This window comes from Chanodichthys erythropterus, chromosome 7 (assembly GCF_024489055.1).
Source record: "Chanodichthys erythropterus isolate Z2021 chromosome 7, ASM2448905v1, whole genome shotgun sequence".
Lineage (NCBI taxonomy): Eukaryota > Metazoa > Chordata > Actinopteri > Cypriniformes > Xenocyprididae > Chanodichthys > Chanodichthys erythropterus.
Window position 1 is genome coordinate 25,765,295 of NC_090227.1, and position 13,469 is coordinate 25,778,763.

The 13,469-nt window shown below is 39.9% G+C and overlaps 1 protein-coding gene across 1 annotated transcript in view; it reads right to left on the reverse strand.

Annotated features, from left to right (window-relative positions):
• Window positions 1-13,469, reverse strand: part of LOC137022913 (kielin/chordin-like protein) — a 99,840-nt gene that overhangs the window by 35,197 nt on the left and 51,174 nt on the right. Inside the window, exons 12-26 of the mRNA XM_067389382.1 lie at window positions 13,086-13,179; window positions 11,501-11,583; window positions 11,289-11,382; window positions 8,935-9,017; window positions 7,496-7,581; window positions 7,309-7,399; window positions 7,153-7,221; window positions 6,927-7,003; window positions 6,671-6,714; window positions 6,303-6,608; window positions 5,730-5,966; window positions 1,403-1,555; window positions 728-837; window positions 467-560; window positions 202-375 (exon numbers count right to left, since the gene is read on the reverse strand). Of these exons, the coding sequence (XP_067245483.1) occupies window positions 202-375; window positions 467-560; window positions 728-837; window positions 1,403-1,555; window positions 5,730-5,966; window positions 6,303-6,608; window positions 6,671-6,714; window positions 6,927-7,003; window positions 7,153-7,221; window positions 7,309-7,399; window positions 7,496-7,581; window positions 8,935-9,017; window positions 11,289-11,382; window positions 11,501-11,583; window positions 13,086-13,179 (1,795 nt within the window). The remainder of the gene's footprint in view (window positions 1-201; window positions 376-466; window positions 561-727; window positions 838-1,402; window positions 1,556-5,729; window positions 5,967-6,302; window positions 6,609-6,670; window positions 6,715-6,926; window positions 7,004-7,152; window positions 7,222-7,308; window positions 7,400-7,495; window positions 7,582-8,934; window positions 9,018-11,288; window positions 11,383-11,500; window positions 11,584-13,085; window positions 13,180-13,469) is intronic.

Below are 13,469 nucleotides of genomic sequence, written 5' to 3' on the forward strand. Positions count from 1 at the left end.
TAACATACATATTAGTTGATTTCATTTTATTGGTCGTGTATTATCAAATCTTTTTCTAAATTAACTGGTTCAATTAAAGGATGACAAACTTTAAATGGTCAGAGAAAAGGTGCCTTCATCAAAGTAAAAAAAGGAAGATAAATTAAATAAGTTAATTTGTGAAATTTGTTTTAAAGCTATTTTGATGCTTAAGGCTCTCACCATTGCAGTTGTTTTGGCAGCACGTCCCTGGCCGGGGATTGTTGCATTTCGGCTTTGGACACTCGCGATTCCCACATTCCACACGTCCATCAGTGCAAACACAATCCTCACATTGATTCTCACGATTCGGAAATGTATCTCCATTAGTAATGATTTGGTTTTCATATTCACAGTCTTGAAAGGGAAGAAATTGGAAAGAGGACACAATAACTGTTAGTGTGCACACTAAGATCAAGTTATCTGAGGTTAGTTAGTGAAGGTGTACCTGGACACCGGGGGCAGCACTCTCCAGGGGGAGTGTATGGATTAGAACATGTCACTCCAATACAGCTTGCTGCAGCACACAAAGCCTGACCGTCCTTTTATCAAAACGTTAAACATTTGATAATCACTGAAACATTTAAACAATGTTTAACAACCACAGTTGCTCATTTTGTACTTATGGTTAGCGATTGAACAAACCCTGAAGCCTATTAAAACCTTGTATTTAACATTCATAAAATGTAAAATCTAGTATTGTGTATACCTGACAGTGGCACGTCACACACGGATCCTCCAGGTCCTTGAACGTTTGGCCATTTTCATAAAAACGCTGCTTGTACTGGCACTGCCCACAGGAGCCACAGCACTCACCACCTGTCATATAATGATCAAAATCTTCTAGCTAGATGGATTGTTACTGATGTTAGCAAATGTTACACCCTCTTAGCCTGAATATTCTGTGGCTCTGTTCAAAACCCTGGTGAGCTGCCTACCAAGGCATCATTTGTAGGCACTATAGGAACACTCACAATTTGAAAATAAGACAGCTTACCTGTTTACCTGTTTTATTCAGTATTGAGAACTGTCCTGAGAGAAATTAGTCCAATCTAATTGAAATGCAGCTGTTTTCAGATATATTTTCAGATATAAATTATTTTATTTATTTATTTATTTTTAATTGTGGTATATTTTAACATTTGAAGCTAAATTTGAAAAATATATTTCATCAAGCCACCCTGTTTACAAAATATATTCAGCATACTGTATATTTGAACTCTTTTTTGGGGGGTCAAAGTTGTATTCAAATCAGTTACTATATTTTACTTTGTATGCTGCCTTAAAACGTAGCGGCCAGCCTATGTAGACAACTATGTAGGCCTTAATATCTTTCAATTTAATTGATTTCTTTGCCTTGTCTTTTCTTCTCTCTCTCTCTTACCTGGTGTTGGGCAGGGCACGGGGGTCGGTGCACAGGGGTTGTTGCACGGGGGTTTGGGACTACACGTCACCTGCCCCCCCCCACAAGAACAACTCTGGCCAGCGTCAGTCCAGGCGGCACCTTCCTCATATTGAACACCATTCCATATACATCCTACAAACACACAAAGAATGAACACAAATTAAAGTTTAGGGTTGGTAAGATTTTTTTATGTTTTTGAAAGAATTCTCTTATGCTCATCAAGGCTGCATTTATTTGATCAAAAATACAGTTAAAAAATAGTAATAATATTGTGAAATATTATTACAATTTAAAGCTGCAGTCTGCCATTTTTCCTCTTTGTCACCATCTCTTGTTTGAAACCTGCAATTGCAGTCATATGCAGAATAGTTATCTGTACGTGCGTTGTGTATCGGCACAGCTCGTCAGCGGTGGTGAATCACAGATTCTACGTCTTGAAAGTATGACCAATATAAGAATTTTCACTGGATGATATTATCTTAAAAAGTAAGTAACATTTCTGCCACTTTTGTTCTGACCAACTGAGGAAAAAAGCAATAAATTGCGCTGCCATTGATGATTAAATCTAACGATCGCTTAGTTCGGATCACGCCAAACCGTGCAAATTATTATTACTGTTATACTTTGTTCTCAAATTGTTAATGTTAACAACATCAGCATTGCATGACTATGTGTATTTAGTGTATATAAGCATTACCTGTAGATTTCAATTACATGTAGCCACTCCAAAGTCCAAAGTCTTTTGCTTTTTGACTACGTGTGAATCTCCAGTTGTCACTGATGATTGTCATTTGGATCTTTCTGGTTTACAATCCGCCATCAAAATGATAAGTTTAATTATTTCAGCTGCTGTGAGAACAGGCTATAAATGATCCACTACCAGCAGCATCCTCACATGATAAAACCAACTAGCCTGGACGGCACTCCTTCCTTTCTGTTTACGGACGTGGCGTAATGACGCAAAGACGAACTGCTGTATGCTCGAATTTCCCACGGAAATCCACCATGTCGTTCTTATTATAAAACATTAGTACAAGCTTACCATTGTGAATCGACCTAAGATAATGAGATAGTTTTGAACACTGGCTGGTAATGTACTTGCTCAAAAATTGATTTTGGATCATTTTTAACTAAAAAAAGTTACGGACTGCAGCTTTAAAATAACCGTTTTCTATTGTAATATATTTTTAAATGCAATGTTTTCCTGTGATGGCAAAGCTGAATTTTCAGGCACATTACCTCTGCACTCTGGGCAGCAGACGTTAGGAGTGGCGGTAGTGGGGACTGGACATTTTATAGGTGGGCAACTTTCCCTGCGGCATCTCACGTTACCCTCCTTTATCAAACACACACACACACACACACACACACACACACACACACACACACACACACACACACACACACACACACACACACACACACACACACACACACACACAGGAAACAATGGCTTCAATGCCATCAAACTTAACATGATTTTTTTTATGTGCTCTGTTTGAATATGCACATATGCAAATGACATTCAAAACAGATAACAACTTCAGTTTCAGTATCTTCATATGGCTTCAGGGCTACATAACATTTGTGCACTTTTGTGAGTCTTTTTTTGGACATTTTAAATACAACTTTTGTTTGTTTTTTTAAGTCATAGTTTTTGTCTTTTGACATAAATATTCTTTAAATTTACTCAATATTTTGTCATGCCTTATTCATCAATTTTAGCCAAATTTGGCATTTAATTTTTAACTCAGGTTTTACATTTGACACAAAAAGATTAAACCAAATACTTAAAGGGATATTTCAGTATCCATACGGTCGTCAGCCGCAAGCTAGTTTTTTATTATTTTTAAAGTTTTAAATATGGATATTTTTCTTACAAAACACCATCAAAGGTAGCTTTTTTGGGTGCATGCAACTCATAGGTGGACATGAAGATCTTGTATTTTCACTCAACACTTGCCTACTGTAACGAGGCTGGAGTCAGGCAGGGATCCAAGTGCAAAGCTTTTATTAACCCTCTGGAGTCTGAGGCTGATTTGGGGCTTGGAGAAGTTTTGACATGCCCTGACATTTGTGCTTTTTTCAGTTGTTCATAAACATATAAATGACAAAAGTGTCATTACACTGTATTCAGCACAAACTAGGCTACAATAATATGTGAGGAACATGTACATGTTTGTGTTTTTGAAGGAATAATGTTTATGCGTGGTTATTGAAAAAAAAAACTTAACGTCACTGAAATAAGGCCAAAATAAGTATATTAAATCTGTGTTCACAAGACTTCTGGTTATTGGAGGTTGTATACTACAGTTTTTGCTTCAGAATTATGTAAAAATTATGCTGCCTACTCCTTCATATAAAACAATAGAGAGATTTAAATTCTGTAAGACACTTTTTGTCAAGAAACACAGTATACGTGGAGGCGTGAATCTGCATGCATAATGGGCCATTTACACCTGAGAAGACAAAAGAATCACATAATAATGACCTGAAATGACTTGCATATTAATGAGGCCTTTCAGTCAGGTAGGCTGTGAAAAAAACCCTCTGTAATAATGTCTCAGCTTATCATAAACAGCAATACTGTGAAATATTATTACAATTTAAAATAATTGTATTCTATTATATTCTTTAAAATATAATTTATTTCTGTGATGCAAAGTGTCTGAACAATCATGTTACCTCTGTGGCATTTCATATAGGCTTTTAGCTTAAAAGCATGCACATTTGGAGAAATATTGATGGATTCTTATATATTTATGTCAATTTTCTATACTGAGAAGTAATATTTATTGTCATTACTATGAGTGCTGGATACTGTGTTTTTAATTCATACATGCAGCCGGAGGGCGCTCTGTACACCTTTAGGCCACAAATTCATATAAAGAAGAAAAGGAACTAGGAACTAACGGCATGTCTTCTAGAGATCGCTAACCATGGCTTTACCATCCAAATAAACACTTTTCAAGACAATAAATACACGATTGATTGATGTATACATGTATTGCCTCTGAATTTGCCTATGAATAGCGCTGGCTCTGTGGGCGTGGCCGCATTAGCGGATAATGAGCTGAATCACAGACTTCTGACATGGCTCTCTTTTCATACAGATTACATAAACACAGAATGTTTGTTTTTGATTTGACTTACACGATTTAAAACCTGACATTTCAATGTTTCTTTAGACGTAAGTGTAATTTTTTTTGTCATTAGTATTCACTAAGTTACAGTTCATTTTCTGAGAACTATCAGATTGGAGTTCGTTCAGAGGGAGAGGAGAGATCACGCATCATGTTAGTTTTCTTTATTTTACAAAAAGCACAATATTGTGTTTTTACTCTGAGTGTACACAAATAAAAGAAGACATTCTATAGTTTAAATTGATATATTACTTATGTCTCTATGACAAGAAATGACAGAGTATTTTAAGTCTGTTTTGCTGCAATGTGAAAAAAATCCTGCAAAACGCGCCGACGCGTTTTCAGACCTCAGAGAGTTAAAGGTGAGCATGGTCGTACAGGCAGGGTCAGACAGGAGGAAACAGGTACAGCAAGGGACAGGCAGAGACGTGGTCAGGATACAGGCGGTAGATCAAGACAGGCAGATATCATTTACAGATCGGTATACAAAGCACAGTTCAGGGGTAGGCAGCACAGGATCATAAACTAGTCACAGGCAGGAACGGTAACAGACTGACAGACAGGATATTAGTACGCTCAGAAATGTATCACAGGGAAAACAAGACTTTGCAATCAGGTGGTGTGTGTGTGTGTGAGTGATTTATAGTCCAGGTAGTGTGCTAAGCTGTATGTGGCAACAGGTGATTGGTGTGGATTGAACATGTGACTGGCAGGGAGGATTGTGGGAAATGTAGTCCAAGAACAGACGGTGATCATGACATAATACCCCCCTTCCGGGAGATAGGGATAGGGAGGGGGGTGGGTGCATTGGAGACGCAGACGGGAACGGGGTCTCCAATGCAGATCCAGGAACTCAGGCAGCCACGGTGGGTCAGGTGCCACGGGTAGCCATGGCGGGTCAGGTTCCATGGGCAGCCAGGGTGGGTCAGGAGTGTCAGAAAGCTACTGCGGGTCAGGTGGCTCGGGCAGCCACGGCAGGTCAGGTGGCTCAGGCAACCACGGCAGGTCAGGTGGTTCGGGCAACCACGGCAGGTCAGGTGGCTTGGGCAGCCATGATGAGTCCATAAACGGCCATAGGGGGTTATAATCCATGGGCGGCAATAACAGTTCGGAGGCCGTTGATGGCAGTGGCCGGGGAGGGTCCCCACCCACAAGCTCCCCACCCTCAGGTATGGCCATCTTGCCCATGGGCCTTGGCGAAGCTGCCATCTTGTCCATCGCATCCAGAGAGTCTGAGTGCGTAGCCACCGGCGAGCTTGAGTGCGTTGCAACTGACGAACTTGAGTGCATTGCAACCGGAGACCTTGCGTGCGGAGCGTCTGAGGAGCTTGAGTGCGAAGCGGCCGGCGGGCTGGTGTGCGGAGTGGCCGGCGGAGGCTTAGGAATGCCAGCCGCTTGTGCTGAAGTCAGCGGTGGATCAGCCACACTGGGATGCAACCCTCTCCACTCCCGGACAGATCCAGAGACGTGACGTGGTTCTAGAAGATCAGCGGAGACTTGGCGTGACTCTGGGCGATCAGTGGAGACATGACATCAATGGAGATGTGACGTGACTCTGGGCGATCAGCGGAGACGTGACGTGACTCTGGGACGACAGCGGGTTCGTGCTGGCAGACTGGTCCATGGCAAAAAGAGCTTGAATGCATTCTCCAGGCACGCAGGACAGCCAAAACATAGCATGAGAAGACAGCCCTCTTGGCTGACAGGAAGAGCATTCAGGGATGGAGCGGACTCACAGGTTGGAGTGGGCTCTGGAAGATCAACGGTGGCTTGACTTGGCTCATGAAGACCAACTGTGACTTGACTTGGCTCATGGAGATCAACTGTGACTTGACTTGGCTCATGGAGATCAACTGTGACTTGACTGGGCTCATGAAGATCATCTGTGACTTGACTTGGCTCGTGAAGATCAACTGTGACTTGACTTTGCTCATGAAGATCAGTGGAGACATGGACTGGTGTTGTTGTGATGGTAGCCACCATTTTGTGAGTGTCCATTGGAGCGGCGGCCATTACGTGATTCAGAGAAGTGTCGCATTTCTCTGCGACACCCACAGTAAACGGAGAGCCAACAGTCAATAACAGTCCTCCAGGGTACTATTACCTTGACGAAGGTGGATGAGACGTATAGCTGGGTCCATGCTGATGCTGGATGTGACAGAAACACTCACAAAAGCTGCTGGATCTTGGTGTGGTGAAGTCTTCTGTAACGAAGCTGGACTCAGGCAGGGATCCAAGTGCAAAGCTTTTATTAAAGGTGAGCGTGGTTGTACAGGCAGGGTCAGACAGGTACAGCAAGGGACAGGCAGAGACATGGTCAGGATACAGGCGGTAGATCAAGACAGGCAGATATCACTTACAGATCGGTATACAAAGCACAGGTCAGGAGTAGGCAGCACAGGATCATCAACAGGTCACAGGCAGGAACGGTAACAGACTGACAGACAGGATATTAGTACGCTCAGAATTGTATCACAGGGGAAGCAAGACTTCGCAATCAGGTGGTGTGTGTGAGTGATTTATAGTCCAGGTAGTGTGCTAAGCTGTATGTGGCAAAAGGTGATTGGTGTGAAGTGAACATGTGACTGGCAGGGCGGATTGTGGGAAATGTAGTCCGGGAACTGACAGGAACAGATGGTGATCATGACACTTACCCTGTATCACAAGATTTACACATTCACATATAAATACATTCAAATGTTCATACATGTAGTACACACTTTTATCCAAGAAAATACTCACCGAGCACTGACATTTCAAGCACGGATTCTGTCTGGATACGAAGGTTTGACCATCTGAGTATACATCACCCTCATATCTGCACTCCTCACATCTGAACACCAATTGATTAATAAAAAGTGTTTCCTGTAAGATCCTCATCTCGTTTAATATTTTAGCTAAAATTGTTATGAAAAACTGTTATTAATACCGTTTACAACATTCTCCTGGTCTCCTCACAGGATTCTGACAGGGAGTCGGTGGGCAGGGGTACCGAACACAATTAATATTCCCATTCTGAAAGAAAATAGTTAAGAATCTTCTGCTAGAATGCAATTATTTTCTTTATTTTTAGAATATCATATTAAATGCTGGATGGCTTCTGTTGATAAATGGCATGCAATTAATTTTAAATGTATTGTATGATGGAGAAAATGCTGTATTACTGTTACTAAAAATAAAGCTGCATCTGATTATGCTATGTTAGCTACTTCACAAAATAGTGTTTTTCTCTGAGGCATGGTAAAGCATGGTACTCGCAAAAAACAATAAGACTAAACGTGTTGAACTATATACAATAATTACAATAATAAACAATAATTCAATTTCTGTCTATAAAAATATCAAAACCATTGTTCCCTTGCCTATTAAAACATGTAAATATTAAAGCGTCTTTGGTGTTTCCATGGTTTAAAACCAGAAACCGAGGGTAACGCGGGTATGACGCAATTGACAGGCGACTCCTCACACATCCCGAACCTTGGTTAAAATTGCAATTTTCTCACGATTTACAAATAGTTGGAAACATTTGGGATGTTGTAAGTACTCAAGTGAACAAAATACATAATACTGGCCTTTGGATATTTTACTGCAAATTTCTTACATATATGCCTTTATCACACTTCCGCGTTTAAAAAGCGGAAGCTTTAAGTATTAGCGTAAAATAACTTCCGCTGCAGCCTTTAACATTGGCCATGCCCATAGCATGGGAATGTTGTGATTTATTTTTGTAAAATTCAGCACAGATACTTATTATAAAGACACAAACCTCTGTTTACAATCATTAATTGAGTATTGTGAAACAAATAAAAAAGGCGTCTGACGCATATTTCGTTATTTAAATGGGAGTGCGCAAGCCATTCTGTATGTGTATGCGCAATACTTCAGAGTCTTATCACCTTATTTTATCACAGAACTGCAAAAATAGAATACAAACAACATATCACTTTAAAGAGCTTTAATTAGACAAATATTAAATTATTAACTATGACTAAAGTCTATTTTGGGTGGATTAAATTAAAGATTTGGGGGAAATATGTTGTATTAAACAAAAATGTTAACATTAAAATGAAGGAACGTATGCATGGTAGGGTATCATGTACGTCTAAATAAACAGTTCTAAATATTGTCATTGTTCTAAATAATTTTCATACAATGAAATATTGTAAGTTTATTGTTATGTTAAACTAAACAACTATCATTTTCTTCTCAAAACTGGCGCCTGTCCATTGACAATAATGCAGGCGGAAATTCCTTTAAGCTTCTAATCAAAGCCGGATGTGACAACACGCGTACTGTGATAAAGGCCTATAGCAACTTTAAGAAGAAATTATAAATAAAATTTGCAAAGCAGGTTCTTAGGTAACTTACCTCACATATACATCTGCCCTCACACGGTGGTCCTGGTGGCAAACTCATCCCATTCGGGATGTCCCTTCCATTCACAATACAACCTGTGATAAATTTAATGTTTGTAAATATATCAAACTCATATATGTAGTATAAATAGCCATTTAATATAATTTAATATTTTTTTCTTGGGAAAACATCCACAAATTAAAGTTGCAAGCAGCATTGAAAATGCCCTCACAACGGTGGCCTTAGGAAAACAGTGAACATTGGGCAAGACATGCATTTAAGCAGGCAAATGTAGGAGAAATGTGGCATTTTCATTTTGATGTGCCACACTTCCTGTTGCAAGCAGGTGGCACTTTGACTAGAACTGAAGACTGCCATGTAGATGTCATCAGGCCAGGACTCTTATCAAACATGTGAAGTTTGGAGCAGATCGGGCATTGTTGCCAGAGTTACAACAGCTTCCTGTTTCATGGTGAAACATCAAACTTTGTCAGGCCGCCATGGACACGCCCTTCAGTGAAAACTCTAGATCTTCACAATTTAACATCACTAAGGCCTTAAGATTAGACTGACCAAATATGATGTTGTTCTGGTTAAATCTCTATGAGGACTTAAACACAATGTAAAACAACACATTTCCTGTTGCCCACAGGTGATGCTATGACTGTAACTGAATACTGCATTGTAGATGTCTTCAGGTCAGGACTCTAATAAAACATGTGAAGTTTGGGGCAGATTGGACATTGTATGCCAGAGTTACAACCACTTCCTGTTCCATGGCGAAACATCGAACTTTGTCAGGCCGACGCGGAGACGCCCTTCAGCGAAAACTCTAGATTTTCGCAATTTAACGTCGCAAAGGCCTTAAAGGAACACTCCACTGTTTTTTGAAAACATTTTCCAACTCCCCTAGAGTTAAACAGTTGAGTTTTACAGTTTTCTAATCCATTCATCCGATCTCCGGGTCTGGCAGTACCACTTTTAGCATAGTTTAACATAGTTTATTGAATCTGATTAGACCGTTAGCATCTGGCTCAAAAATGACCAAAGAGTTTCAATATTTTTCCTATTTAAAACTTGTCTCTTCTTTAGTTACATCGGCCGATGAAAGACCGACGGAAAATGAAAAGTTGCGATTTTCTAGGCCGATATGGCTAGGAACTATACTCTCATTCTGGCGTAATAATCAAGGAACTTTGCTGCCGTACCATGGGTGCAACAGGCGCAAAGATATTACGCAGCACCTGTGACCCCCTACTTGCACATGGAGCATGCCTTGCAACCATGGAGACATTTGTGAGAGATGGCGTGTAATACCATTGCGCCTGCTGCACCCATGGTATGGCAGCAAAGTTCCTTGATTATTAGAGTATAGTTCCTAGCCATATATTTTCAAAAAAAGTGGAGTGTTCGTTTAAAGTCCCTGTGAACCGGAAGTTGCAAAGGACTTTTCTCCAGTGTTGTGACGTATTTCCAAGTGAAACTGAATATTGAATAGAGGGCAGAGTTTTACTTTAGCTCTCCATCTCTTGCTCATAGCAGACTAACGGTTGGAGGGGAGTCGTTTAAGCATTTTCAACCCAAGCCGTCAAATTGAGGTCATCAGGAAAGGAACGGCATTTCGGACTAGAAGTAACTTTTCAGATTTTGATTAAAGATTACCACAACAAACTATTTTTTCTGTGTATTAACTTGCACGGATTAATTGTTCACCACAAGACTAGTAATATGCACTAACAAAGTAAATAGGGTCAATTTTGATTTCAAGCCGACTTTAAGATTACACTGACCAAATATGATGTTGATCTGATAAAAACTCTGGGAGGAGTTTGTTAAAGTACAGCATCTGGAAATGGCAAAAACTGCTAAAATTTTGCAAAGAAAAATCAGAATATCTAACTTCCTGTTGGGTTTTCAGATTTTGCTACCAAGGACTTTTTTTTATAGGTATTGGGCTCTTACAAGTGTCTACCAATTTTCATACTTGTACATGAAACGTAGAGCGAAGGGCGCTTAATTGAAATTTTGTAGGTGGTGCTACTGAGTCAATTTGCCACACCCAATTCTGAAACCCATATCAACCATAAATGTTCACCCCTTCTGACTTGTGTGCAAAGTTTCATGAGTTTTCAAGCATGTTTAGGCCCTCCAAAATTCAATTCATTTCAGAGAAGAAGAATAACAGACTGAACAATTACAATAGGGTCGTCACACCATCGGTGCTCGGGCCCTAATAAATCATTCACAATAAGACAAGCAGTATGTATCAATAAAGTAAATTGACAGAATTTTGATTGCATGCTCACAAATGTTCTGTTTTTGACAGATTTAAAAACATCAAGTCATATTTAAAAGGTTGGACACACCGTCACAGACAGGACAGCAGGATCCAGGGGGCGGAGAGGCTGGGTTCTTACAGGGAACATCACATCTTACACTCACACACTGAACCTTACCCTCCTACAAAGAGAGAGAGAGAGAGAGAGATTACATTTAAAAACTAAAACAATGATAGTCCATAAGACATGCAATACATTAAGAAAACAAGCTATGTATTCAATAACAGGTGGTGACCCACCGTGCATGTACAGGTCGTGCAGGGGTCATCAGGACGCTTCCACTGAGAGCCGTGCAGGTGCCACACATTGTCCTGGACACAACCTTCATATCAAACAAAAGACTCTTTTGATGAGTATGAGCATGTCTGAACAAGTTACATGTCATTACAATTGACAAAAATGTACAAAATGTAATGACTGAGGCAAATCAGACACAATTATTGGTTAGTTAACCAATAGTTTTAAGCTCATCTGGAGTCTGTCCCCATCCCCTGGGAAGTTTTCAGTTACAAGGAAGTTTATTACGCTGAGGAATGTGGTTGCTGCATGGAGAACAGAGTAGAGACACAGAAAATCTGCATCTTCCCTGCATTTTCCACACAGAACACAGACTCTATGGCATTAATGTATAGACAGACTGTGCTATAAATTAATCCTTCTCAGGAAATGGTATCCATTATTACTGATGTTGTATTGTACTCATTGTATTTACATGTTTGATGATTGTTAAATGTTATGACCTGCTCGGTAACTTCAATCATGCCATGTTTAGTGTCTATACGTTCGTAGCGGGAAAATTTAAATGCTTGTGTATGCGGTACATCCATAACTGTGCAACACATCAGTATTAAAAGAATATTTAATAGTTCTGATTCAAGAACTCAGCTTGTTAATCTTTCTGGGTTGTAAAAGCCCTGACAGGAGGGGTGTTGCCACCCAGAATTACAACATCTTCATTGGTCCGGTCAACATCTGAGAGGTGTGACTTTGACCAGAGGTTAAAAACCAGCGAACAGTGCCACTTTTTTTTTTCTTCCTTGCTTCTGGACGACCGAACTAGGTTCTCTAGGCCCGGCCGCAAGGCTGATAGGCCCCTGGCCTACAACACCCAGCCATGTGCTCATCACCCAACAGACTGGCAACAACTTCAGATGATAACTTCAAGAGTTATCCTCAACCTGCAAATCTGACGCTCTTCAGCCTAAAGGCATTGTGCAAGTATCGTACATTTTAATGCTAAACAGCGATTTAGTATTGATTTGTAAAGACTTACCTTTGCTATTGCTAAAAGAAACTGATGAGTCCTTTCCAGAGTGCTTTTGACATTTCATGTAGCTCGAGTAACAGCATCTCTTCCGGTTCAACTCTATCATTACTCACTCTGACTTGTGTATGTGTGTGTGACCCTTTGTTTATGTTATGTTACGTGTTTGTTAGTTTAGTTATGTGTTTGTGAGTTAGTTAATAAAGATTGTGCACAAAACATGTTTGGTTCTGATTCCGTCTGCTAATGAATTGCCTCTTAAGTGATAGATCCGGACTACGTGCTCTGAGTAGAACAGTACAATAAGAAATATTATTTTTCCATAACTTGGAAATTAACATTTCTTATAATTAATAAACAATCAACACTGAGCGTTCACTGGACGAACAGGTTAATTGATTGTAATATTAATTGTAATGTAGCTATGTCCAGTTAATCTGATTAACGGATTTGCATATTCATAATTAATCATGATTAATAATCATAATGAGTTATGAATAATTATTAATATTTCCCCTTTGAGTTAATTTTCGCTACAAAAAAGCTCACGTTATACTTACTTCGACACCTGGGACAGCACTGCCCACCTACAGTCTCCACCAAACGACAAGGAGATGTAGGACACGACTGAGTCTCACAGGCTATATTCCCTTCCTACAAGGAAAAAACACACACAACCTCCTTAATTAGTGCTGATTTCAAAGATACAACTTTAAATAACTAGTTAAAGGAACACTACATTTTTTTTGAAAATAGGCTCATTTTACAACTCCCCTAGAGTTAAACAGTTGAGTTTTACCGTTTTCAAATCCATTCAGCCGATCTCTGGGTCTGGCGGTACCACTTTTAGCATAGCTTAGCATAGTTCATTGAATCTGATTTCATTGCACCTGCTGCACCCATGGCACGGCAGCAAAGTTCCTTGATAATTAAGCCAGAATGAG